Genomic DNA, 27,691 nt, shown 5'->3' with positions numbered 1-27,691 from the left:
CAAACAAGAAAACAAAATGTAGACACATTTAAAATTGAGTAATTTGAATTAATTGATATGTGGTTTGGGTATGTCAGCCTTTAATCCAAAGTAATTTTAATAAGAATACTTAATTCATGCCAAAGCACTCTGATCAGTCCCCTAAGAGATGCCTGGGAGTAGTTAGCAAGTGTGCTGGTGCTCTGAGTTTTTGAAAGTGAAATTTTACCATTCTGTACTTATGCAAGTATTTCTTCTGCAAAATGTATTTATTTACAAGTGAAAGGAATCCTGAGGCCTGCCACATGAGGAACAGAAAGAAAATCACCAAGCGGTATTTCAGAGAAAAGTTTGCTAAATTCCTGTTCTCTATAACAGTCCCCGTATTTCCTATGGTTAATTGTGGTGTACAGCAGAGCCAGATGGCAATTGGAAATTACAGACAGAATGAAGTATCAGAAGCAACATAATCTGGAGGACAGCCATGGAATGCTTTGCAAGGAGGCAACAATCTGGAACAAATAGCCCAGCAGCACGCAGGAAAAGGTAAACAGAATGCTTGAAGTGGCGCTGGTTGTTTGAATGAAAAGACACCCAATCCCAAGCAGATGCAACATTTATGGAAATGTCCTACATAAATCCAAGTGTGAAAACATACACATGCAAGAGAAAAGGGGGGGGGAGAGAAAGAAAGAAAGAAAGAAAGAAAGAAAGAAAGAAAGAAAGAAAGAAAGAAAGGGAAGATTCAATTGGAGTCCAATTCATTGTTCTCTGAAGTCAGTAATTTGGTTTCTACATTCTGGATATGCATTTATTATTCTTACTTTGAGCAAATAGAAATACAGGGAATTTTTAAGAAGTGGAGCATAAAGGAATTGCCATCACTACAGTCATGAAGATGTAAGTTTATTTTGATTTCCATGGATATTGGCCTTACAAGGGAATTCTTCTGTATATGAAAGGTGAATAATTTAAAACATTATCAGTGATGTTGGGGTTTTGTTTTCCATTTGAGGTAAGCATTATGATCTACGAGATTCTTCACTGGCTCAGATTAAAATCCAGATTGGAGGAACCACTCTGTTCCTACCCCATCTCCAAGGAAAGTGCCAGAAGGGGAGGAATTTGAGCAGAAGCAGACAATGGGATAGATGAGAGGATCTGAACATATTGCACTCTCAACGAAATCTTTGGCTGTCAGATACAAAGACCCAATAATAGAAATTTATTTATGCCCACTAAAATAGAGGTGACTTTTGGAGAAAAAACCCCACGAATTGAACCTGCTGATCTACCAGCTGCTAACTGCATCCTCAGTTCACCAACGGAGCTAAGTGATGCATCTGTACATTCTTCCACCCCTAGCTCCTGCTCGGTGCTTATAAATACTGAAATGCAGATGCTATATGGTCTTGCTGAGGGGATGAAAATCAATATGCAACGTCTCAACAGAGTATCTGCATTTCAACTTGGCAAGGCCTCTCCCATCCTCCTTGGATTTAGAAATACAATGCAGATATGTGGATACTGGCTGTTCAGGAGACTTTCCAGGGTAGGATGTGCCTGATCATGTGGTAAGAGGAGAGCCAAAGACATATAACTTGTTTACAAGCAGATAAGTTTGAATATATTTTGAGGCATTTGGGTTTTATTCTGCAGATTTGGCTTGTGGTTCAAAACCGATATGCATGGGACTGGATCAGAATAATAATTTCAAAGCCATTCGCTTCCAAATGGGTTATTTCAATTCTTCAACTTTTTGCTGAGCTACATAGGAATGAATTGCGAAATCTCAAAGCTTCTTTTATTCCAAAGCAGTCCAAAGATTTAAAAGTTGTCCCATGCCATTACTTTCATTGGTGTTGTGTGTGTGTGTGTGTGTGAACTCTGGGGTTGACCGTGTCATCCTTTGTATGTCTCATCAGCAGTGTGCCCCACTAAATTCAGTTGGACTTTCTCCCAGGTCAATGTGCTGAAGAATTGGCAAAACTTAGTAGAGTTGAGGGAAGGGGCATTTCAAAAATTGCTCTTTCACACCGGTGCTAATAAACAATTGACACTATATATTAGTTAGTGTGGCAAAATAGCTCCAAAACCTCTTTTGGGGGGAATTTGCCTAAAAAAGCTCAACAACTGTTCTGTCCGGACTTTCACTTTCTGAAATATGGCAACCCTAGGTTATTGCTCAAAATCAGTTTGCAGACTGCAGACATTTGGGACAGTGAGGAAGGATCTTATTAAAATGTGCTCATGCCATTCAAAAATTCAAATTGCAGAGTCTCCCAAATTGTGTAATGGTAGAAAGAGGCAAGCAACTGGGATGTGTTTGGAGAGTGGGAACAGAGGTGAGGCTGATTTGTAGCCGTTTCGAAAGAAGAATGCCATGGAGTATATTTTCCTTCTGTGCTTGCTCCCTCGGGAATTTCAGTGGATGAGATGAGATTATTCTCACAAGTCATTTCCACTCAATGTGCCTCAGAAGACTGTTATATGGTGGCCGTTTTTGTAGTCATCTAAGCTGTGAACAGTATTAGCCTTTGGGGGGAAATTTGTTTCAAAGAACCTGTCAGACTTTATGGATGGTGTCTCTACCTTGTTACAGAGACACCATCCCTTTTACTATTCAGATAAAACGTGAACATGGAAAGAAAAGGTGCACATGCAGGAAAACATCTTTTGTGGAGGAGGAATACAGGTAATCAACTCCCGGACACGATCATGAATTGCCTGTTGGATGGTGGAGTGTTTGCATTTTATGGATCTGTTGGGAAGCAAATAATACACAGTAGGAGCAATTCATAGCCGCCAACCTTGGTCTGCCAGATAATGTCCAGTGCAGCCCCAAATTGGGATAAAATAAAATGCAATGAAGCTTGTTCAATCCATATAAATCACTCCTGTTTTATATCATTTTTCTAGGACTCTGCATAGAAGGGGGGAATTTGAATTCAGTTCCCTAGGACTGAGGTGCCCCACCACCTTGCCTATTTCCTGCAACCATGTTTGCACTGCCCAGAGACCGATGTAGAGCCTAGCACAATCTGTCCATGCCTCTCACCCTAGTGCTTGTGTTGCCAGTGCCACCATTAATTCTGTGATACACCTTAAATACGTTGCACACAATAGACATTTATGCACAGTTAATTTGGGTGCTATGGAGAATAGAGAGTAGAGATGGCAACAATACAAGAAACTGGGCAGATAGTGGGGCACATTAGGAAGGAGGATGCAGTAGGCATGGGGTGTGATAGGTTGGCACTGAACCAGGCTGGCTCTTTCCCTAATTTGCATATGAAGCAAACACTGTTTCTTGTAATTCTGTATACAGATACTTTCAGCATTCTACATGCTGCTTCCTGTGGCTCTCTGTCAGCACCAGCCATAGAGGATACAGGTAAATCAACTGTTTGAGTCTAGATAATCCTGCCAGGCAAGCCTTCCAGACTTTAGTTTCATATGAGAATCCTCAGAGTCAGGCTCATTCATATCAAAGTGTTCCTTTACAGATAATCTTATATACATATATTTTATGTAATCCAGTTTCTCTTTATTTCTAGCCCATTGTTTCCTACACCTTCAGGGTAACTAACAAAAACAATTGTTGGTAAAACAGAACAATGTACTTGATCTAAGTTTAATGAATGCTTCCCACCCTTTCCCAACATTCATGAGTTCCAAAGGCCAATCAAAAGATGTAGGCTTGGGCTGGGGATTCGTCAATGGTGTGATACTCATTGGGGATCTCTAGCTCCCATATTGTCGCTGTGGTATGAACCACTGAGCCTCTTGGGCTTGCCAATTGTAAGGTCAACAGTTCAAATCTACGTGACAAATCCTAGAATCTAGACCAATCCTAAACAAACTTGGGCTGATTTGGGTTGATTGAGGATTTTCCTAGAGTGTCAGGGCTCTAGACCCAGATTGGGTCACATGGGCTGTCGGAAGAGGAGCTGGTTGGGTGTCCACGTGTTTACTTAGGGTTGGTTGATGAGGAGGAGGAGGTTGGGAAGGAGATGCAGGCAGCTATGCTCACCCATCCTTCTCACCGCTGACTGCATGATTAATTTCAGTTTGCATTTCTTAGTCCAGAAAGTATTGATCTGATGTGTAGAGATCTTTTCTATTCTAATTGATTCAAGAGGGTTCTGGAAGCTTCTTGGTGTGAAAGAAACAAGCAGAAGGTTTATGATGTTTGGGTTATTCCTTCAGAGAAGCTGAGTGCAGCTGGCTTAAACTGGTTCTCTTATTGCTGTCAGTCAAGGTCATGCTGACTATAAAAGTAAGGCCAGAAGGAGCCTGGGTTTCACTTTCTCTTCCTACCTCTTTTCCTTCTGGTGTGGTGTTCTGAATGATATGCTTAGTGTTAAGGTTTAGACTTATTATAAGTTATTGTAAGTTTAAGTCTGCTGCAACTGGATGTCTTATGGACTGTTCCAATCCTGAATGTACAGTGGTACCTCAGGTTACATACGCTTCAGGTTACATACGCTTCAGGTTACAGACTCCGCTAACCCAGAAATATTACCTCGGGTTAAGAACTTTGCTTCAGGATGCGAACAGAAATTGTGCAGCGGTGGCGCAGCGGCAGCAGGAGGCCCCATTAGGTAAAGTGGTGCTTCAGGTTAAGAACAGTTTCAGGTTAAGAACAGACCTCCAGAATGAATTAAGTTCTTAACCCAAGGTACCACTGTATTGGATTTGTGACCATTATGTTCATTTGCCTTCAGTAGCAGTAAAGCTCTGCTGGATGAAATACAATTGCCCCTGGCCTATTTTTTGGGAATCCTGCAATCTGTTCAAGTTGTTACTCTGCTCACTAAGCATTGGAATCTACTCTGGATCAATACTGAGTAGAATTTCTCAGTTCTCATACTGAGAGCCAGTATGGTGTAGTGGTTAAGAGTGGTAGTCTTGTAATCTGGGGAACCGGGTTCGATTCCCTGCTCCTCCACCTGCAGCTGCTGGTGACCTTGGGCCAGTCACACTTCTCTGAAGTCTCTCAGCCCCACTCACCTCACAGAGGGTTTGTTGTGGGGGAGGAAGGGAAAGGAGAATGTTATCCGCTTTGAGACTCCTTCGGGTAGTGATAAAACAGGATATCAAATCCAAACTCCTCTTCTTCTAGAATTTCAATGACATAATATGGGTTTAAAGCCCTAGTAAAATGTACAGCTGTGCTATGCCTCCAGTTTGGTTTGGGGTCTGGAATGGGTCCTGGTCACCCCGGATTGGACTGGGCCCAAGACAGGATCGGTGTACGTATTTACACATGTGTGTGCACACATGGTAGGGCATAAGCACAGCCCACCTCCAGACCATTCTGCGATGCTGGCTTGCGGTGTCCTGACTGTGATCCAATTCAGGCACATGAGGTGGCGACTGCCTTGGGTAGCAGGATCCACAGGCGCAGCAGATCCAGCCTCCAAGGAATCGCCTGCTGCTGCAGTGGCAGTGACAGCTGCAGCAAACTCCTTGGAGGCCGGATTTGTCACCCCTAGCGCTGCTAGGCTCTTCCTACCCTTGTTCCCAATGGCATTTTGTGTTTCGCCTCAGGTGTCACAATGTATTGGACCCAGCCTGGGTGGCATCTAGAACTGTAGAAGCTGCACCAGGAGGCTGCCTCACTTGTGATAAACCTTACATGTACAACAATACAAACACAACATGTAGGCTCATAGTTAGTAGAGAATATATAATGGAATAATGATATCATTCAGATTTTAGAACTAAGCCCATCAAAGTTCATATGTACAATATAACAGAGTGGTAGCGAGGACCGCCAAGCCGCGTGTTCAAAATAGGTGTCGTATTCAAAGAGATTCCATCGAGGTTTCTTCGAAGGAGAGACATTTATAAGCAGTTAGTAAACCAGCTAAGGAAAAATGGAATCCAGTACAGATGGGAATTCCCAGAAGGGGTATCATTCTATTATAAAGACAAGAGATTCAAACTATCTAGTCCTCAGGAACTGGAGAAATTTGCCAAAAGGTATGACAAAGAATTGGGAAGGACAGAGGGGGGGGAGTTAGGGGGGGGACAGACGGGAGGAGACGGAGGCAAGAGGAGGAGAAGAGGAGGAAGAAAAGGAAGCAGACGAAGAAGAAGAGTCTAGCAACAAAGACTTTTAAAGTTAATTTACTGGATCTGCTTGTAAAAGGATGGATACAAATAGAAATTGTTTCCTCTAGGGGGAGTTTTTGAACTGTTGTTGAAGTGGACCTGGGGAACTCTACAGCTGTAGAGATTAAGGATCGTGAGAAACAGACATTGACCTTGGACAAGAATGTTGACACAGGAAGCCTTAGTGTCTGCTTTGTGCAGGACAAGTGCTTTGTTGGAGCAGCTTCATGCGAAGATGAATTTGATGACTACTGCAATTGATAATTTCGGTCAAACAGTTAACACTGATATAGAACCTGCTCAAGAATTGACCCAGGAATCTGCCCTGACAGGGCAAGCCGTGGAGAAGACAAAGGAGGAGGTTGTTGTTGAACCTCAAGTAATACAAGTTGAGAGAGATGCGGCCTTGCAGGAACACAAACTGTCGTTTCTGATGACTGAATCTGGAGTGAGTCAGACTTGGAGAGACAGAGTCCTGTCGGGACTGGAGATGGCAAGTTGGTCATATCCTCCTATGCAGGGATGTCCTGACTTTTAGGATTTGGTTTTGGGCCAGGAGGAGATTGGAGTGGTCGAGGCCCTCAACTTTGGAGGGACATTGAAGTATGCTTTGGAATATTTTTTGGATTTTAGTGCTAACCATGGAGAACGGGCTGACCGGTCGAGAAGGGATAAAGACATTCTCAGGTTGTTCCCCCGAGATCTACTCCTCAGAGACAAAGGAAGGAAATTAAGTACAAGACCAGCAGAAGACAAAGTAAAGTGCAGGTACGATTATGAAGAAGATCTGCAGAAGGGACATGGAAAAGAGTTAAGCGCCTCGGACATAAGATCACCAGGTTGATGGACTAGATGGAACAGACAGAAAGGACTGACAGAACCCGAGACCAGGAAGAAGAGACAGAAGATTGGCAGAAAGTTTAAAAATTCATTTAGAGAAATATTGCAAGATTAATGACTGTTAGGAAAATCTTGGAATGAAACTATTAGGCTGTAGTAGAAATGTTATAAGGAGTTATGTATAAATAAGTTTTTAAGTTCTAAGGTTTTTTTATGGTAAGATAAGGCTAAAATAAATTAAGACAACTAAAGGACAGAATAAAGTGAAAGATGGAAAGGATTTGCTGAGATAATTAATAATTAGAATACAAAAAAGGGAGGTGTGAGGAGGTTGATGAAACAAGTTAATGAAGATAAGGATATGGGAATATTGGATTTGTTTTTAAATTTATTCTTTTGCTCTTGTTTTTGATTTTAGTGTATTGTATGTTTTGTACTTTTTATTCTCTTTTTATTGATTTGTATTGTTTAATCTCTTTTTTCTTGCTTTTTCTTTCTCTTTTTTTCTATGTAACATTAAATTCCCAATAAATATCATTTTATATAAGACTTTTAAAGTTAATTTAGACCTGACAACTAATTAACAATGGCTTTGAGAATACTGTCATGGAATGTGAATGGACTTAACAATAAAAATAAGAGAAATCAAATTGCACAGGTGTTGATTAAAAAAAATCTTGACATAACATGTTTGCAAGAAACACACGTTGCAAGAAAACATAAAAGAGTTCTAAGTAATAAAAGATTAGGAATGGATTTCGTTGCCTCAGATAAGAACAAAAAAAGAGGAGGGGTAATATATATAAAAGAAAAATATCACCCAAATTTAATTTATAAAGATGAAGAGGGGAGAGTGATAATAGTACAAATCACTTTCCAAGGGGAGAAAATAAATATTGTTGGAATCTATGCTCCTAATGATAACAAATCAACCTTTTACTCAACATTGGGGGACATGTTGTTAGAATTGATGGACCAACATCTGATACTGATGGGGGATTTCAACGGAGTGACTATATCAGACTTGGACAGATCAACAAGGAAAAAAGAAACGAACGAAGGCAAACTACCTAAAACCTTTTGTGAATTGGTGGATAATATGGGACTAATTGACATATGGAGATTCAAAAATCCTACAACAAAACAGTTCACCTTTTTCTCAAACCCAAATCAAAGTTGGGGAAGAATAGATCACATTTGGATCTCGAAAGAATTAATTATGAGAGCTAAGAAAGCAGAAATTCTTCCACAAACATTATCTGATCACAACCCGGTCTATATGGAGTTAAGAGGAAAAGACCCCGCAACCTTCAGATGAAGAATGAATGAGAACTTGTTCAATGATCAGAAGATAATAAACAGGGCGAAAGAGACAATTGAGGAATACTTTAAATATAATTTGAATAAAGGAACACCCATAGAAATAGTCTGGGACGCAAGTAAAGCAGTTATGAGGGGTTTTTTTTCATTCAGAAAAACAGCCACTTAAGAAAGGGAAGAGAGAAAAAGAAAGAAGAAATCTTGATGCACCTCATGGAGAGCGAGAGACAGTTAACAATTAAACCAGAAGATGAAACAATAAAACAAAACATAAAGATGCTACAGGCCCAATTTTCCATGGTGGTGAATCAAGAAGTAGAATGGAGAATTAAAATGATGAGGCAAAAAAAATTCGAATCAGCTAACAAAATTGGGAAGTATTTGGCTTGGCAATTAAAGGAAAGGAAAAAAACAAAATATAATAAGTAGAATAAGGGATGGAGAAAAGATAGTGGAAGACCCCAAAGAGATAAGAAAGATGTTTCAGAAATATTATAAAGAATTATATAGAAAAGAGAAAGAGACAGATAATAGAATAGAATAATATTTTGAAAAATACCAATTGCAACAGATTACGGAAGATGAAAGAGAACAATTAAATCAGACAATTACAGAACAAGAAATTCGGAAAACAATAAAAAAAATGAAAATGGGAAAGGCTTTTAGATGGCATTTCATCTAAATATTATAAAACATTATGTGACCAAATAGTCCCAGTGTTATGTGAGGTCATGAATAACATCTTAAAAGAAGGGAAAATCCCAGCCACGTGGAAGGAAGCTTACATTACCTTGATCCCAAAAAAAGATGCAGATGGCTTAGAACAGTGTTTCCCAACCTTTTTTGGGCAAAGGCACACTTGTTTGATGAAAAAAATCTCGAGGCACACCACCATTACAGCCCCGTGACGTCAGCGCGCAGCGTCACGCCGGGAGGGACGCACGAAAGTGTAAGTTTCAATTTTTTTCCCTCCCCCTTGCCAGGGAACCTCCAAGCTTTGGGGGTGGGGGGGAGGAGGCAGCAAAGCGAGGCAGGAAGGAGAGCGCAGCTTGGCTGGGTGAGCTTTGGCAGGGGTGGGCGCTGCGGACGGAGGCGCTGCCAGCCGAGCTCGCAGGCAGCCAGGCAGGCAGACGGCGAGAGCCCCGCGCTGGGCGGCCTCTCCTCGCCGCCCTGCCTCTCGCCGCCCGACTCGCCCGCCTCCCTCCAGGCAACATCTCGCGGCACACCAGGCAACATCTCGCGGCACACTACTGTGCCGCGGAACAGTGGTTGGGAAACACTGGCTTAGAAGTTAAAAACTACAGACCCTCTCCTTGTTAAATAACGACTACAAAATATTTGCTGATGTATTGGCGGAAAGATTAAAAAGACTTTTAAATGGGAAAATTCACAAAGATCAAGCAGGCTTTCTTCCAGGAAGACAACTGAAAGATAATGTAAGAAATGTCATAGACATTACTGAATATTTAGAGAATAGGATAGACAAGCAAGCGGCATTGATATTTATCGATGCCGAAAAAGCATTCGATAACATCTCCTGGAGATTTATGAAAGAAAATCTAAAAGCAACGGGAGTTGGAGAAGGGTTTGGAAAAGGAATTGAAGCCATATATCAAGATCAAAAAGCCAAACTCATAATAAATAGCAATATATCGGAACCTTTTGATATCGCTAAAGGGACTAGACAGGGTTGCCGCCTGTCTCCCGTTATTCATAACAGTATTAGAGGTTTTTAACAAGAGGCTAAGAGAAGCATCAGAAGTGAAAGGGATCAAGGTAGGAAGTAAAGAGTACAAAATTAAAGCATTCGCGGATGATCTAGTGTTAACATTAGAAGAGACAAAGAAGAGTTTACAAGAAGCCTTACAGAGACTAGAAGAATTCGGCAAGGTGGCGGAACTCAAACTTAACAAGAATAAGACCAAAATGCTGACAAAGAACATGACCAAGGAAGAGATAGAGGAACTACAACAAAGATCTGGAATTACAGCAGTTAAGAAAGTTAAATACTTAGGAGTATGGATTACAGCAAAGAATATAAACTTATACAAAGACAATTATGAGGCAACATGGAGGGGTATTAAAAAGGACCTAGAAATATGGGATAGATTAAAGTTGTCATTCTTGGGGAGAATATCCGTGATTAAAATGAAGGTTTTGCCCAGAATGTTATTTCTATTCCAAACTATTCCAGTAATTAAAGGGCTAAAACAACTTAAAGAATGGCAAAAAAAAACATTAGTAAGATTCGTCTGGCAGGGGAAAAAACCGAGAATAAAAATGAAAATCTTGGTGGATAAAAAAGAAAGAGGAGGTTTTCCCTTGCCAGAACTGAGTCTATACTACGAAGCGGCTTGTTTAACATGGGTGAAAGACTGGATAAAATTAGAAAACACCGATCTCTTAGACTTAGAAGGTTTTGATAATAGGTACGGGTGGCACTCGTACCTATGGTATGAGAAGGTGAAAGTTCACAAGGGTTTTCTAAACCATATAATCAGAGGATCAATATTTCAAGTTTGGGAAAGAAACAAAGACCTATTGGAAAGGAAAACCCCTTGGTGGATTTCACCAATAGAAGTTTTAACTATCAAAAAAGTTAATATGGAAGGGGAAAAAGCTACTTATGAAGAACTAATCAAAAAGACAGATCAAGATATAAAACTCAAACCGTATAAAGAGGTAGAGAATTTATATACAGGGTGGTTACAGTATCACCAAGTTAATGATCTACTAAAAGAAGATAAAAGGAAAACGGGATTCGAAGATAAGAAATCTAAATTTAATATTGATATTCTAGAAGGTAAAAATAAATTATTATCAAAAACATACGATTTATTATTGGATTGGTATACGAAAGACGAAGAGATAAAGGAATCTATGGTTAAATGGGCTATTGATTTCGGCCATAATATCGATTTTGATGCGTGGCAAGAACTATGGAATGTAAACATGAAATTTACGGCTTGTACTGCTTTAAAAGAAAATTTGTGGAAAATGATCTACAGATGGCATCTAACGCCGGTAAAGCTAGCAAGGATGTATAGAACAAAAAATAAGAAATGTTGGAAGTGTGGAGAGGTAGAGGGTGACCTCTACCATATGTGGTGGACCTGTAGTAAAGTGAAGGGCTTTTGGGAACTAATCTATAACGAACTTAAAAAAATCTTTAAATATACTTTCCCAAAAAGACCTGAAGCTTTTCTACTGGGATTGATTGGAAAGGAAATTGAAAAAAAAGATAAAAACCTCTTTTTATATGCCACAACAGCAGCCAGAAATATGTTAGCTCAGAATTGGAAAACAGACATAATACCGAATATAATGGACTGGTTAAAATGGCAGGTTAAAATGATGGACTACGCAGAACTGGCCAGACTATCAGGAAAATTAAGAGATCAGGACGAGCAGAAGTTTCAAGAAAATTGGAGTAAATATTTGATGTATATAAGAAACAATTGTAAATCTTTGAAGACACTGGTAGGATTGGAATAACTCTTACAGTGTGTAGTTGATAATAAGATATATAGAGTACGTGGTATTAGAACTTTGATACTTACCAAAGAAATGGAGGGAAGTCAGAGGCATGATAGAGCCTAAGTTAAATATGTAACCTATATATATGTAATTTATGAATGTATGTATGTGTACTGAAAATCAATAAAAATTTAATTTGCAAAATAGATGTCTAAGGACGTCTCACAATAGTCCTTCAAAAGTTGCAATGGAAGACGTCTCAAAAGCCTCAAAAGGCCAGTGTCTCCGGAATGATACTACTGTTTCGTAATAGTCTCTGCATTAGCCTACATGTTGTGTTTGTATTGTTGTGATTAAACCTGACATGTAGGCAGTGAATGTGTTTCCACCACATGCTGACTGTGCTGGGCAGAATGGGTGCATTCTGAGCACTGGCTAGAATCTGCATTCAACACCACCAGCATCTTGGATTCCTTGGTGGATTATATGTAGTGTGGGCAGAATTCACAAGCTTTCCTTAATCTATCCAATGTGCCACAACAGTATAAATGAAATCTTCCCATGATGAATATATAGTCCTGTTCTTGAAAGCTGAACATTTGTAGTCCATGACATATGCCCCAGCTCTATTGCAGGAGATATAGATCACTCTAAATCTTGCGTAGACATAGCTGGGAGTAAACTGAACTCTCTGGGACTTACTTCCAAGTAAACATGCATAAATTGTATGTGTGTTTCCTTGTTGACTGGTATTTTGTTGTGGGCAAAGTTTGCAAATTGTGCATTCTGTCATTTTGACAGTAAGAAAATGCCTTCTGGTGCATACGTTTTGTACCATTTTTAAAAAATATCATTATAGATAACACAATATGGCAACCATATTGGAAGTGCATAACAGACCAGACTACCTTTTTTAAACACACACACACACACACACACACACACACACACACACACACACACACACACACACAAAAGTGGTCTCCAATTTAGAGCATAACTAGGGCCAAGCTACAGCTAAATTATCTGTTTAGATTACAGTGGTACCTCGGGTTAAGAACTTAATTTGTTCTGGAGGTCTGTTCTTAACCTGAAACTGTTCTTAACCTGAAGCAGCACTTTAGCTAATGGGGCCTCCCGCTGCCATTGCGCCGCTGCTGCACGATTTCTGTTCTCATCCTGAAGCAACGTTCTTAACCCGAGGTACTATTTCTGGGTTAGCGGAGTCTGTAACCCGAGGTACCACTATATATGGATAGCTTAATCTTTCACCCAGCAATTCCACTCCTCCCAAGATACAAGCATTTGGTATCTTATAGCATACACCTATATCATCTTTGTGCTAAGAAGACATTCTGGCATCTTAGCAGCTTCCAGGAGAGGGGAGATGCAGAGAAGAGTGTGTGCTACCTGAACACTTGAGTGTCTTGTGGCATGGGAAGAAGTCTAGGACTAGGGTAAAGGATAGGTGCAGTCCCCATTCAAATCTGCAGGCTTTTGCTTTTGCCTTTATAGAGGCACCCAAATGCCTCCACGTTTAGTTGGCTACAGTGTTCAAAATTAATGTTTAATTCAACCAGGCAATAAGAAGAAGAAAAAGGCCACATGCATGAAGGACCATTTGTTTTGTATTTTATTGAATTTCATTTATATTAAATTAAAAATATATTTTTGACAGATTCATGTAACAAAAAAGCAGAACAGTTTTCAAATTGTTCAGCTGGGATGATCAGTGTGGGATGAAGCTAAAGCAGGTTGCAATCTACATTTGTCCTAACAAACAGATAAAATTTCCAAGGAACTTGGGAGGTAATACAGAAAAAGAACAATCCTAATCACACAAAGGGAAGGAAAAGAGACACTGGTTTCTCCCATAGCTTCCAAAAACAAAAGGAAAGGGAAATGATACTAAAATATATAGATAGCTAAATATTAACAAAAGTTAGTTATGTAATTTTTAACAGTGCATAATCCTTCATAGCTGAAAGATGAAAAAACTAAAGGTTAAAGTAACATTACACCACACACAATTTGTCATATCCTACTGTGTAAGCAGGTGCAGGAGGTTGAACACACCACAATAGTGCTAACACAGAATCACACAGAATGTCAAAATGAGACCTCCAATCGAACCTGCAAGGAGAGAAACAAATAGGGGGCCAATGGGGGGGGGGGGGGAGGAGAGAGGATGGAATCACAGGCCAATTACTTATATACAAATCAACCTTAAGACAATTATGTTCCAAGGAATGAGGCCCACAAAGGAAAATAAAAACTACATTATCCTTATTTACATATGCAACTAGCCATGTCTTTAACAAGCTATAAAAATACTATTCACATTTTCAAATTAACATACAGTAGTTTTGTTTTTAAATTTTTGTTTCAAAAAGGCAGCTAACTCTGAATGCATTGTCTCACATGAAATGAGGATGCAAAATCCACAATACATGGATGCATGGTGTCACTTTCCTGGAAGTTTACAAGGTGAAAGTATTTTGTTCATTGCATTTTTAACAGTTGTACTAGGAATGGAGTGAAATAGCTAAACCCAGGATGGTCTCACAGCCCAATCCTAAGACATACTGCACTAGCAAATAATTTTGTTTAGGATGTAGCTTGGCCACAGTTCTGTCAACGAACAATGTTGCTACACTGGGAGAGATTCTTAAGAGACCAGGATTCAAATTTTTGTCTTTGTGTACACCATCCCTGGGTCCATCATCTAAAAACAGCAGAGCAAATTTGGGACTAAAGGAAGTTGACAAACTCACCACTTCTCTTTGTCAGAGTGTATCAGTTGTTAGAAACTGGTCCATAATTCAAGCTTCCTAAAAACCATGTGGCCAAATAATATTTGGAATAAAGAACTTTCAATGCTACCATAAACATGTTGTGTTTCTTGCATTTAACTAAATTTAGCTCCACTGAAACCAGTCGGACTACCAGGGCAATCCTATGCATATCGTTGCAAAACAGCCCCACAGAGTTCAGTGGGGTTTAAAAATAGGGAAGTGCGTATAGGATCGCAGCATTAATTGCCCCAAATCTGATCTGGGTTAGGAAGCAGATTGCGATGCATATTTATTTTAGAAAGGAAAGCAATTTCCATATTGAGTTTTATTCAATAACAAATTAAAGGCTTTATATTAATAGGGGGAAACCAGTTAAACATGTTAGAATTTTTTTTAAAAATGGGCTGCAATCTTAACAGGGAGTTCCAACCTAACAAAATACAGTACATTGCATGTGCATAAAAATTATATGCACTACATTTGCTTTTACCTTTCTCTTTATCTGCTATGAAGAACTTAAAGTTACTTTGCAAACTAGGTGAGTTTACCAAGTAGCATGGCTTAGTCACTATAGAGCTAAACAACTGAATCATTCCTTTAGAATCATAGAATCATAGAGTTGGAAGGGACCCTGAGGATCATCTAGCCCAACCCCCTGAAATACAGGAATAAGCAGCTGTCCCAGACGGGGATCAAACTTGCAACCTTGGTGTCATCAGCACCACGCTCTAACCAACTGAGTGAGTGTGTGGATCTGGTGGCCAGAACTAGAAAAGAGGGAGAAAAAAACCAACCTGCAGGTTCATTTTGGAAAACACTCACCCCTATGGAGAGTTTCTTTTAAAAAAACAAAAACCCTCAGAAAATCAATATTTCAGCAGTGAAAAAGTTAAAAAAACAGACATAATGTACATTGTACTGGCTTTGAGCTTGACCCACAATTCCATTAGGGCATCGTACTTGGGTCTATGCAAGTTTAGTCTCATTGAGAGTTGTGGCTCACTCAGATGGGTGCAGAATGTAGCATGTGAACATGTAGATTGTTGCTGCTTGAACAGTTTGAACCAGTTCCGTCCCATGTGTAGAACAGATACCCTGTCTATATCCAAATGGCCAGTGATTTCAACTGGAATAAAAACTGTGTACACCCAAGCACTTCTTTTAACTGGATTATGCATTTCCTGCTTCCAGAGGATCATTTTGTTTCCTTGCATTCAAAGTTAGCTTACCTTTGCACAGCTGCTCAGTTTAATTATCGACCCATTTAACAGCAGTACCGTTTTATGCTACATATTTCATAGTACCTCACTTCAAAATAACGGATTACATATCTACACTTATAAAATACCATTCACAGTTTGTTACTGTGGTTATCGCCCCCAAAATGGTTTAGTCCGCTGAGTGCTTATGGATAATAATGCAAGCTGACTTTCATGCCAGTAGAAAGGAATTGTTTTCAAACAATGGTTATTAAAATAATCCAAATGAAGGTGCTTTTTCCTTGTAGTAGCTGAAAGGTGCATTTCAACTGGCCCACCTTTCAGTGCATCCTGTCACCCTGGATAGTACCTATTCAAATTTTGTTGTAAGGCTAGCCTCCCCTGTAAGTTAGCAAAAAGCTTGCTGTATCACCCTGATTTTCCTTCTCTCTTTTCATTGACTTTATGCTCCAGTCAGTTGCTAGGGCTAATGTTATTCATTTGCTGTGAATCCATGCCCATGAAAGCTGGTGTTTGACAAAGGACTCAGATTTGCAAGACTTAGTTTTTTTAAAAAAGCAAAGCATGCTTCTGCTTATCATGCTGGAAATTAATTTGAAAGTTAGCAAGTTGTGTCTGCACAACAAGGAAGTTTTTTCCAGTAAGCATGAGTCCTGAATGCTGTACGGCTACTTGTTCACACTTCATGGTCCCTACTCATGTTTTATTAAAAACCTCCTTAACAACCCTCAGTTTCTAATGCCTATCCCACAGCTTCTACCAACACAACTAGTGCAAAAGCAAAAACAACAACAACAAGAAGAACACCCTTTGTAGCTGCTTCAGCATAATGCATGCAACTGATGATTTGTATGCAAAAATGAAAACTTGCATAAATATTATTGATCTCCTCAATACATATTGAGTGCTGTAGTCCATCTTTCTTGGTGGAGACTTTGATGCAAAGTATGAACATCCCTTGCTATATGCCTTCAGAGGCTAAGGAAACTCACAACTTAATGAAGCTATGGTTCAGGAAAGAACTTACCTCTGTGCTCAGTGTAAATTGATCTGACACAAGTGTCTAACACAGGTACCATCGAAGTCAATTGGTTGTTCCCTGCTAAATTTCAGCTGGTTTGCATCAAGCCCCCAGGTGATTAAAGTCAAAGATGTGCATAAGCACATTTTCTGAAGTGGCAGGCTATGTGCGCACACAATGATTACAACGATCGCACCCAGTTGCAACATGCTACCGCAACAAGATCAATAATAATTACAACTAACCGTATAATCACTCTGTGAATGTGGGAGTGAAATGGCACTGTTTGTGCTGTAGGGAATTACTTCACAAGGGAACAAGAAAATTGAAATCTATCCCTTGCTTGTTTTAAGTGCAAACACTGAAGGAAGGAAAAGATACAAATTGGCCTTTTGCATTCTGAAGTGCTGGTGTTTCTGGCCATGGAACATCCTTGGTTTACATTTGTCCCTAATTTTTAACAGTAGATATGTTAAATATCTACTGTTAATTTTTAACAGTAGACATAACATTTTCCTTGTAAAGCTTTCAACTGAGTCATGTAAAGAAATAGCATCCAAAGAAACAACTCCAAATGCTTACTCCAACATCATTTTATTTTTCTACAACTATGTTCCTAAAGGGCTTAAACCTGAACTCTAGGCAAGGTCAAAATACTGTATTTTCCCGTGTATAAGACTAGGGGTTTTTTTTACCCCAAAAATAGGTTTAAAATTGGGGCTTGTCTTATATATGGGGGTAGTGCTGAGGGGTGTTTCCTTAATTTGGAGTCCCCAAAAATAGGGGGCATCTTATACATGGGGGTGTCTTATACACAGAAAAATATGGTAACTTAATTTAATTAACACAGCCACCCTTACAATCGGTCACTCTGACTTCCTTGGGAATGCTAGGCAATGCGTGAAGGATCTGTGAAAATCCTAGGAGCAGCTAAAAACATTCTCACCAAACTGTAATGCCCAGCATTCACTGAGGGAAAACCATGCCAGGTTATATATATATATATATATATATATATATATATATATATATATGAATGAATATATGAATGATATTTGTTAATATAGGCCATTTAGCCTAGATCTATGAGAACACTAAATCTAGTTCCTTTTATTCTTGGTCTGAGTACTTGTGCTTACTGGAGAACTTTGTATGGCTCAACAGCCGATAAAGTTGGGGCAGTATTATATACAGTGGTACCTCGGGTTACATACGCTTCAGGTTACAAACTCCGCTAACTCAGAAATATTACCTCAGGTTAAGAACTTTGCTTCAGGATGAGAACAGAAATCATGATCCGGCGGCGCGGCAGCAACAGGAGGCCCCATTAGCTAAAGTGGTGCTTCAGGTTAAGAACAGTTTCAAGTTAAGAACGGACCTCCGGAATGAATTAACTACTTAACCCGAGGTACCACTGTATCCCATTTACCTGTTCTATGATACCTTCAAAAGCACCTCACATACTATGGGGCCAGCACAGCTACAACATCCTAAACACACAGGCTTGCCAGATACCAACCATTTTCAGTGTATTATGATGCCTTGTTAAATTAATGCCTATTATAGAAACACAGTGATTTCTTGCATGCATTAGTTTTGCTTTGCTGAATACTCAACATTAGCAGCACTGGGGAGTCTGAGTTTAAGTGAAAATGAGTGAATTATAAGGGGCATTGTTTTGAACGCAAAGAGGAACATGGAAACCATAGAACTAAATTTACCATTCCAATATGGAGAAAATTATAAAGTTCCAAAGATAGGATTGAAAGCATCACACACATCAAGTAAACCTTGGGAATCCAAATCTACCTTCCTGTCTGCTTGCACAGTAACTCTACAGCTCCAGTAGAAAGAAATTTCTTCCGCTCTGCCCTCCTCCATGTCTTCTGAACATTTAAAGGTATGGCTGCAGAAGGCTACAGAAAAGTCTTAAATGTAAATATAATTAAACAACACCAAATAAAGAGATACTTACGTAGCTAAGGCACAAGGAAAACTACAAATAAAAATGTTCAGACAAGACAACTCTGCCTTTCCCCATTCCTTGACTGGGCAGAATGTTCCTCACTTCTGTTGTTTTTAACTGAGAATGTTGGAGCAATAAAGGTGATTTTTTAAAACAAATCAGCTGCTGAAAGCATGCAGCACTTTCAGCTTCAGTTTTGGCTTCTGGTTTTAGTGAATACTTTGAAAATGTAACAGCTGACAAGAAATTCACATCACACCTCTGTAAAGGGCAATATAAGGCAATGTATAATAATTCAGAGCGAAAAAAGCTTGCTTCCTTGGCGCATGTGCCTTTCAAGAGAGGTAACATTTCCCACAATACCCAGAGTTCAGGCCCCTTTATCTTCAAGTCGTGACTGCTGTGTGTTTTGGCTGGTTTGCTGTGTCCCTGCTTGAAGCAAATGTCAATTATTTCCCTCCTTTGTCACTTCTGGAAGTTTCCTCAGTGATATTAACTACAGGAAGGCTATGGCAGGGTATTGCCTAACTTCTATAACTTTTCCACAAATTGTGCAATATCGGTACCTGTGTGATTTCCACTGTGGCAGGGTATATTTTCTTTAATCTACAGGATGCAAAGCAGTTAGCAGTGCTAACTACAGGGCTCTTCAACACAAACAGAAGGACGTCTGGCCTGAGGATACAGTTCTCACAGCCGAGCTGCTACCGCTGAGAAGATGAGGCTGGAAGCTTTATTTACCCTGTTGTCTTTCTTAGCAGCATGATCCCAATGAAATCACGCTACTCACAGGCTTTTTTGCATTTAAAGGGAGACATGCTGGTTATTAAAGAAGATTTTTTTTAAAAAAAAAGGTAGTGAGATGAAAGTTAAACTGCACTAAGAATTCATTTTGGTCTTCTGGAACAGATCGGAGCCCATCATTTCATGCAGTTTCCCAAAGAATGCTGCCTAAGAATGCTTTGCCAAAGGCCGGACACGGCAGAAGCAAGCTGGGCGGAAGTGAAGTTGCCTGACCCTCTGGCAATGGCGTAAGGACAAGGGTGCGTTTACTAAGCTAGAGGAAGGATGCTATCTCTACCAAGCAAAAAATGCCCCCCACCCAAAACAGAAAAAAGAAATGCTAGTTTAAAGGTTGCTTCTCCTTTTGCAGGAATCAGACTGGTTGCTTAGGTAATGGCGTATAAGCAGGTAGCTATTTGATACATTCAAAGTTTTTAAATATAGCCTTGGTGTACATGTGAGAAGAAAAGCCTGGACCAGGGATGAGGGAAAGACTTGATTCAGGAAGCACTGAAAGCTGAATCGATCAAATTTGTATTTTAGAAACAATATGCAAAGCAAACACAGCTAGCCTTCAAAGCTCCACTGAATTCAAGTTTTGTGATGCAGTTTCCAACCCACCATTGTTTACAAAAATGCATATTTTAGGGGGAAGTGTAAATAAAAATGAAAATGTTTAGGGGAAATGACTTGCAGAAATGATTGTATTATGGAAAAAAATGCTTTAAAAAATATGTACATTAGTCAAAACTGCATATAAACGACATAGCTCACCTACTATGGAACTGCACAGTAATCCAATTTTCTGGAAGGAAGTGCAGGGGCTAGAATTAATCTGGTTCTCTACAAATCCCTCTTAAGAGGCAACTCTACCACTGCAGTTGGTTGCAGACCTGCCAGGTGGGGATTATCCAAAGCGCAAGGAGGAAGGCTCCACCGAGCCATGTTGTCATCAAAACAAATATTGGAACTCTCTGGAGTACACCAGGCACAGCAACCTGGAGACAGGACCTCCTGCAACCAGCACTCCATGAAAAAATTCTGCTCTGCAAAGTTCAAGCTTCCAAGAGATTTTGAGTGCATTTTTGGAACTGTTTGCCGAATAATATCTGCATTTAGATGTAATGGGAGGCACACTGCAGCGATGGGAATTTCCCCAAGTTAATGAATGTTAATCTAGGACTACAGCAGAACATTGACACACATTCATCAGAGTGCGGAAACCTAGACACACTGTAGCTGAGTGCCAGAGATGATAATACTGTAGCTATACAAACAAGACAAAGAGGCCATGAGCTCAAAGAGAGGGAGCAAAACTGGGGGGGGGGGAGAGGAACTAAAGGATTATACCATTTTATTGTAATAATATGAAAAGCCCAATAAACCATGGAATAAAAAGGGAAATGCTCTGAAATAATAATGAATTTTTGATAAGGATTTTTTAAAAATTTAAAATCACAGACTGCTGCAAAATGTGGAGAACAATTTAAGGCTGGAAACATGGATGACTGAGAAGATTATTTGGGTTACCTGAAATATATATGAAATTCACAAATCTTTCCATTCATAGTCTGGACTGAGAACATGGCATGGAGGAAGGAGTTTTCCTTTCTGTCATTCCCAAAAGCCTGTAGAGTTTTACTGTTGAACAAACTGGCATTAGGTGAATAATTGCAATCCATTTTTTCATGTCACCACCTGGATAGGCCCTGCTAGTTCCCAAAACTTTAAAGTGGGGTAGGAGGGGAGCCACCCAGATGTTGTGGGACTTCAACTCCCATCAACCTCATCCTGTGTGGCCAGTGGTCAGAGATGATGGGAGTCGCAGTCCAGCAACACCTGGAAAGCCACCTCTGCTTTAAATAGATAGAAATGGACATGCATCCCAGCACCACTGGAATAAGAGATTCAAATGAGGTCACAGCCTGGATTTCATCTCACACAATCAATCAAACTGACTTCCTTATACATGTATTTCCCAGAATTAAAAGTTAATATGCTCCATCAATTCATATTTTGAGAGAAGGTACTGCTATGGGGGGAGGAACGATTTACATTTTCTTTTACTCTGCGGGATTTTTTTCTTTATGCAGTACTTATCTTGAATTGCCAAAAGCCCTGCACATAAGCAGGTTTCCATCTTTGGTTAGCAATAGGATGCCAAGATGCTTTGATGAATTTCTCTCCCCTGCCTCCCCCATTCTCTTCAAGTGCACAGGCGTTTACTCTTTATAGGAAGCAAATATATATTACCATTTGGCTTGTAAAGGCTTTTTACATGTGGGGAGAGCAGGACTGCATGCTATCCCTTGAATTTGCGGCGAGCTTTCCATTTATGTTCATTGAGGCAGCTCAGTCCTATTGGACCTTAGGCTCTCAATAACTTATGCTCTGTCAAATATAAACAAACATACTAACCTGCTGAGGATTCCTGAACCACCAATTTTGAAACGGGTAATCTGGGGAACTGAAGTATTGCTAACTAACAGCACACAGCTCTGCATAGGATCCAACATTTGCAAAGGAGCCAAAACCAGCAGTTACCAGGAGAAGAGCTCCCCTGTACGCTCTTCATTGTGAAATGGTCAGACAGCTATCTGTCTGGAGACTTCTATATTTGAAGACCCAGGAAAACCACCATAACTCTGCCTCAGTAATCCTATGGTATATATGGCTATAGCAGTGAAATCTCCACTGATGGTAGAAAATGTTTCCTTAACACTTGCAGCATCCGTAGTGTCAAAGAATGTTCTGCTTTCATCTAGCAGGCTCCCTAAGGATGTAGGAACCACCCTACTTAGTAGGCCATCTTATTTCCAATGGTGGTAGAAGCCTCTAAGTTGGATATGAAAATAACACTTTCTCCCTGTAGTCACCCCTGGGGCAATACAACTGGTTTTCAGAACCCCCTTAAAAGCCACTCTCTACCACCTCCCTCAATGGGTAAACTAAAACTTCTGAAATCAGTGAGCAGCCAGCACTTGAACACCAATTCTTTGCGTTCTGCACACACTGCTTTTCTGCTGTTACAAATGGGAATTTGGCCAGCACATCAAGAGAATAAACTTCACCAGGCCCGCACACATTTCTGTCCATTGTGCAATTGAGTCTGACACTAAACATTGTATTATGAATGTCTCCTTCCTTCTCGCTGCAGTTTGACACATATTTTGAGTAACTAAACAATATTTTTTAGAGAAACTGTGTAATTGGAAATAAGTCTCATGCCTACAGTAAGCACTCTTCTACCTGGCAATTAAATGCAGATACTTAAAATTAAGCATTTTCTGGAAGAACCCAAGTTTTGTACTGCTTTAGTGGAAGGAATGAAAAAATCTACTCTCACACACAAAAAATGTAATTTCCAATAACTGGGCAGACTAATACTTTACATGCAGAAATAAGGCCAATCCAATGTGAAGTCAGGTCTCACTCGGCTCCATCTTTAAAGCAAAACAAACCTAGAAATATGCATTATTAGCTCAATGAGGCTCAGGTCATACCATGTAGTAACTTAGTACATAATTTGTTCAATTCTGGGCAGAGAGAGATTGAACTGGTTCAGGAAGTTCAAGAACCTGTAGTCTGAAAGACAGAGAAATATATGCCTCCTGATATGGAATACACTTTTGAGAACCAGAAATCCCTGAGTTCCTGCCTAGCAGCATCTCCTGTGCACAGACATCAAAGAGTTGACCGGGTGCAGCCACCGGAAGGCGAGCTAAGCACCATCATGTTTACTGGGATCCCCAGGGCAGTGGGAGCCAGTGTTGCTGACAGAATATGTGAGAGTTGATGAGCTGGTACTCCTGCTTCCAGGGTGACCAGAATAACATGCTGGATCCCAGCGACAGGGAACAGTGGCTAAAGGGCAGCTATCACTCATCTTTAAATATACATTCATGCCATGTCCGGCTATCATCATATACCAAGGAGCCAGAAAACACAATAAACCCAAGCAAACGAATATCAAGAAGCAAAAGCAAAAGCTTCCATGGGTTTTCTCAAGACATGTCAAATGTCTATGAAATTTCTTTGTGGACCACCAGTGCTTCCCAAAATGACCTCACAATCTGAGTTTGCTACTTGGACCACTCTTGGGTGACCATGGGATCTACAATGGCTTGTAGGATGATGTGCTTTCAAAATCTACCTTGGCCAGAGGATTGGGTGTGGCAGGAGCTCCCCGCGCCCTGGCTCCATGCCCTGGCTCTTCTCTGCTCAACTTGCCTGGGGTTTGGGGCTGATAGCTGCAGAGCTATCCCCTGTTCTGGACCCTGGATGTGACTGCTATGCAAGGAGTCCTGCCTTGGTCACTGAGAGCCTTTGGGGTCACTCTGTTGGTGTTTAAGAGATAAGGTTAGTAGGGCTGTGCTAAACCATTTTAAAAAGGCTGAGACTTTTAGCATTCCCTTTCCCCCACACAGGTGTTTTGCCCCTTAAATTCCAGCCATAAATAAGTACTACTCTGTTGCTTGGTGACAGAGAGAGGCTGGAGCATCACAGAAACATACTTTATGAGCAAATGTCTACCTATATCAAGTCAACTCCTGAAACTATGAGCTTTGTTTGTTTAGCAGAATAAACCTGAAAGCTAGTTCTTGAAATATCCCCTAACATGCTTCTCTAAAATGCTGAAGGCACCCCTTGACTTGTTTTCAGTCTAATAGGATATGTGAAGTATTTTGACTCAGCTCCCTGCCATTATTGAATGCGCTTGGTTTTAATCATTACTAAAGTGCATACAACAAAATACTATTGCCCCTCCTGCAATTTCATTCAACATATAGTGAGCCTGCAATCCATTTTCCTGGGATTAAGCCCCATTGAAATCAGTGGGGCTTACTTCTGAGTAGATAGGATTGCACTGTAAGAATGAGGGTGATTCCCCCCCCCCTGCCCCTACTAGATATTATGTCTTCAGAGCTGTATAAATAAACTCGAGCTAAAAAAAAATCCAGTCATGAAGGGAACAAACTAAAAAAAACTTTTTTAAAAAAATTAAAAATAGCATGTAAAAGCCAGCAGAGAATGAAGGTTCGTAGATGAGAGAAAGCTTTGAAATTATTTACAGTTTTGACTGAGAATGTAATAGCCATGCACACCCAGAATTTCTAAAACCTTGCTTCGCGTTTCTTCTTTGTGCTAGGGAAGCAATAAGCAGGCCTCACCACAGTCTTTGTCTGCTAGTCCAAGTCAGTCCAGCACTTCTTCCCGCAATTCCCCCTGCCCTGTAATCTGCTTTCCTTTCTGAGGCAGCACCAAGGCGAGTTACTCCTTCAACAGTTTTCCTGTGAGCAGTCGTTGCACTGATGAACAAAGTTCCAAAGACTTCACTTTGTTTTGGCATTTTCCACAGTCATCTTTTATATATATCTATATTTATATATCATTATAATAATAATTCATTTTACATTTTAAATTATTTTATTTTGCTGGTCACTTCCATATTGCTTCATTCAGATTCCAGAATACAGTTCAGGGTGAGGACAAAAATTAAAACCGTAGCTTAAGTGCAAATGAATTTTCCAGTGATCTGCCATGTGCGTTTTCTTCTTTATGAATTGAAGTCTGCCTCCTGACCCTGCCTCCTTTAGAAGCAGGTCACCCTTAAACAAAAACAACCCCAAAACCATGAATTAAAAGAACAACAACGATGGATTTTCTCCCTCTGTCCAGTCCTCAGTATTCTCTACTGCTTCCCAACTTTAGCTGATAAACCAGAAGAAACTGAGGAGAAAATAGCTACATTTTGTATTCAAGAAGTATAAAACATCAACAGGAGGCTCTGTGCATATAAATCTTGGTTGGTGGCTTGCCCTCAAAAAATGAGATGTTCTTGTTTTCCCTATAATTTTGGCCTTTGTGTCCTGAAATCATTTTTGCTTTCAAAACATTTGTTCTCCTATTGACCTGTAGAAAACCTGTAGTGTCATGCACAGAAGCATGAAGAAGTTAGGTCTGTGCAGTTAGAAAACAGACCCCCAACTGCAGAAGCGGTGGAGAAGGGGGGAACTGGCCGGAGAGTCATGTGATCTTCAGGGTGATCCCTTTGATGGATGGACGGATGGACGGACACGGTGAACAAGATGGGAATGGCAAGATGGGTTAGCCATTTTGTTTATGTGGTAGAATATAAAGTGTTAAAGAAAGAAGTCGGATTCTCAATCTCATTACGTCATCACTCATGATATTAAAAATGTCCTTTCCTACCCTCTCTTTTCCCTCCCCCTGCCCAAAACCGCACTGCCCCCTCCAGGATTGCTCCGGTGGCTCTCAGCATTTCCTGCTGATAGAAGCTGGCACTGTTGTGACTTTCCCTGCAGCATCAAAGCTGAATTGCTACGTGGAGAACTAGTTGGACAGCAGGCAACACCGCCACCGGCTTTTACTAGTATTCATTGGCTTGTCTGACCTCCTTGCCCTGCGGGTGCACAGAAAGTGAGAAATGCCAGCCTTTCTCCCTCCCTCCCTCCCCACTGCTTCATTCACTCTTTATTTTTCTTTCTTCCCGGCTTCCTGGAACAAATGACTTAACTGTGCCTTTCCATTTGCAGACAACCACCTGCAGGAAGAATTGGCAAGAAAAGGAGAAGAGAGGGTAAGAAGAAGGGACAGAAGAGAAGGGAGACAGAGACGGAGGAGAAAGGAGAGTGCTGGTATATGGGTCCCCCATGACTTCCACGCTTTGGGGATTACACCACTGTGTTTCGGTGTCTGTAGGGCGGAGGGGGCAGCATTGTGCCAGGCTTCAGGGAGAACTCTGAGAGGTATTCGGGGTTCTCTGCCACAATGGGCCGGATCCTTCCATTTTGTTTGTAAAAATATTTTGTGCTGTATTCCTGCAGGTAGTCCGGGTGCTGTAGGGTACTCCGTGGGGGCAGGCTGTGATTCCAGTAACCTGGGTTGTCAAACGCCTTCTTGGGTTTCTCTGGCAATGGAAGCCCGTTTTTCTTCAGGTACTCTGCATTCTCGAAGGTGCCTGTGAAGGTGTTGAGGTACAGTGGCTCGTTCACATACTCATCCTCTGCTTTGGGTGGGCCATTTTGGCCGTTGTGATATTCTGGGTTGTCCAGCGCTTGAAGATCACCATTTTTCCGCCGAGAGACAAATGGGTTCTCCTCCACAGGATTCAGGTGATCTAGAAATTATAAAACCCATATGAGCCAAAGAAACAAACCACATCTGAATGGAACCTAATTTGAAACAAATTTGTTTTAATATTTCTATGTTGTCAAGCTGTACCATGATGGGTTACAAAAAAGAATACCAGCTGATATTAGGAAGAAACAGATGAGCATTGTGCTGGTGAAGTGTTCCAAGTGGTTTAGTGGGCTGGACTTTAACAGACTTCATGAAGCAATGGATTGATATGAAAATGTTGCTAATTCCTAGCTAGAGAAAGAGTTGAGTCTGGGTGGGGGAATCTGTGGGCATCCATATCTTGGTTGTGCTGCCACTCCCATCAGCCCCATCCAGGATGCTCAAAGGCCAGGGATGATGGCAGATGTAGTCCAGTAACATCGGGGGGGGGGGGCTACAACTTCCCATTCCTGGATTAGAGCTTCTTGGGTACGGATCTAACACCAGCTAGTCATACAACATAAAACTGCCCTGTCACTACTCTTAGGCTGAAATAACCTTAGGTTGACACAAACTGTAGCTTATTTCAGGTCAGTGAAAACAAACTGACAGGAGTAAAGTTTTGTGTGATTTTATGATATCTATCTATCTACCTGAAAGAAAAGGCTATTGTTTACTTAATCACTACCCTTACTTAATCACTACCCTCGGATCTTTATTCTCTATGAGGATGTCTTTGGAGTAAAATGTATGCACCTTTACCTCTAACATCAGAAGCTTCTGCTTGTATGCACTCAGCCAGTCCCTCTCCATGAGGAGAGAACCCTGCTGCTGTAAAGCGGGCAGTCCTGGGATATTAACCTGCAAGGAGGCACCTCCATTTCTCACAGAGCTGAGCCCAAAGTAAGCACAGCTGATCTGAACTTTTCCAGCAGTGCTGAAAATGTCTCCTGTTTACATTGCTTATCCTCAGGGAAACAATAACCACCACTGCCATATAACATTATCTGGCAGATTATGAAAGTGCCACTAGCACAATTAAAAAATAAACAACACCGTTACATATAACACGGGCCATAGAAAAATA

At 40.5% G+C, this 27,691-nt stretch overlaps 2 protein-coding genes across 8 annotated transcripts in view; one reads left to right on the top strand and one right to left on the bottom strand.

Moving 5' to 3' along the window:
- Positions 1 to 305: 305 nt before the first annotated feature.
- On the top strand, positions 306 to 26,199 carry LOC308581558 (uncharacterized protein; the record flags this gene model as incomplete). Of its 3 annotated transcripts, none has more annotated exons than XR_014005115.1 (4): positions 306 to 1,553; positions 2,607 to 2,674; positions 3,308 to 3,373; positions 26,079 to 26,166. XR_014005115.1 is itself a non-coding variant. In XM_081184131.1 (4 exons), exons 1-4 carry the CDS (start codon positions 464 to 466, stop codon positions 26,197 to 26,199), a joined length of 342 nt encoding a protein of 113 aa, XP_081040257.1. In that variant the 5' UTR covers positions 306 to 463. The 3 variants fall into 3 exon arrangements, 1 of the variants encoding a protein (XP_081040257.1); XM_081184131.1 differs by having other exon boundaries at positions 306 to 525; positions 2,582 to 2,674; positions 26,079 to 26,199; XR_014005114.1 differs by lacking the exons at positions 306 to 1,553; positions 2,607 to 2,674; positions 3,308 to 3,373 and adding an exon at positions 18,975 to 25,628 and having other exon boundaries at positions 26,079 to 26,182.
- Positions 25,628 to 27,691, bottom strand: part of ERBB4 (erb-b2 receptor tyrosine kinase 4) — an 833,408-nt gene continuing 831,344 nt past the window's right edge. For all 5 annotated transcript variants that reach the window (XM_081196711.1, XM_081196710.1, XM_081196712.1 and 2 more), the window contains one exon: positions 25,628 to 26,662. In XM_081196711.1, coding sequence (XP_081052837.1) covers positions 26,217 to 26,662 — 446 coding nt within the window. In that variant the 3' untranslated portion in view covers positions 25,628 to 26,216. The remainder of the gene's footprint in view (positions 26,663 to 27,691) is intronic.

This window comes from Podarcis bocagei, assembly GCF_964188305.1.
Source record: "Podarcis bocagei genome assembly, chromosome: 1".
NCBI classification, from domain to species: Eukaryota; Metazoa; Chordata; class Lepidosauria; order Squamata; family Lacertidae; genus Podarcis; species Podarcis bocagei.
The sequence above is the reverse complement of the archived record's forward strand: the minus strand, read 5'-3'. Positions and strand labels throughout refer to the sequence as shown.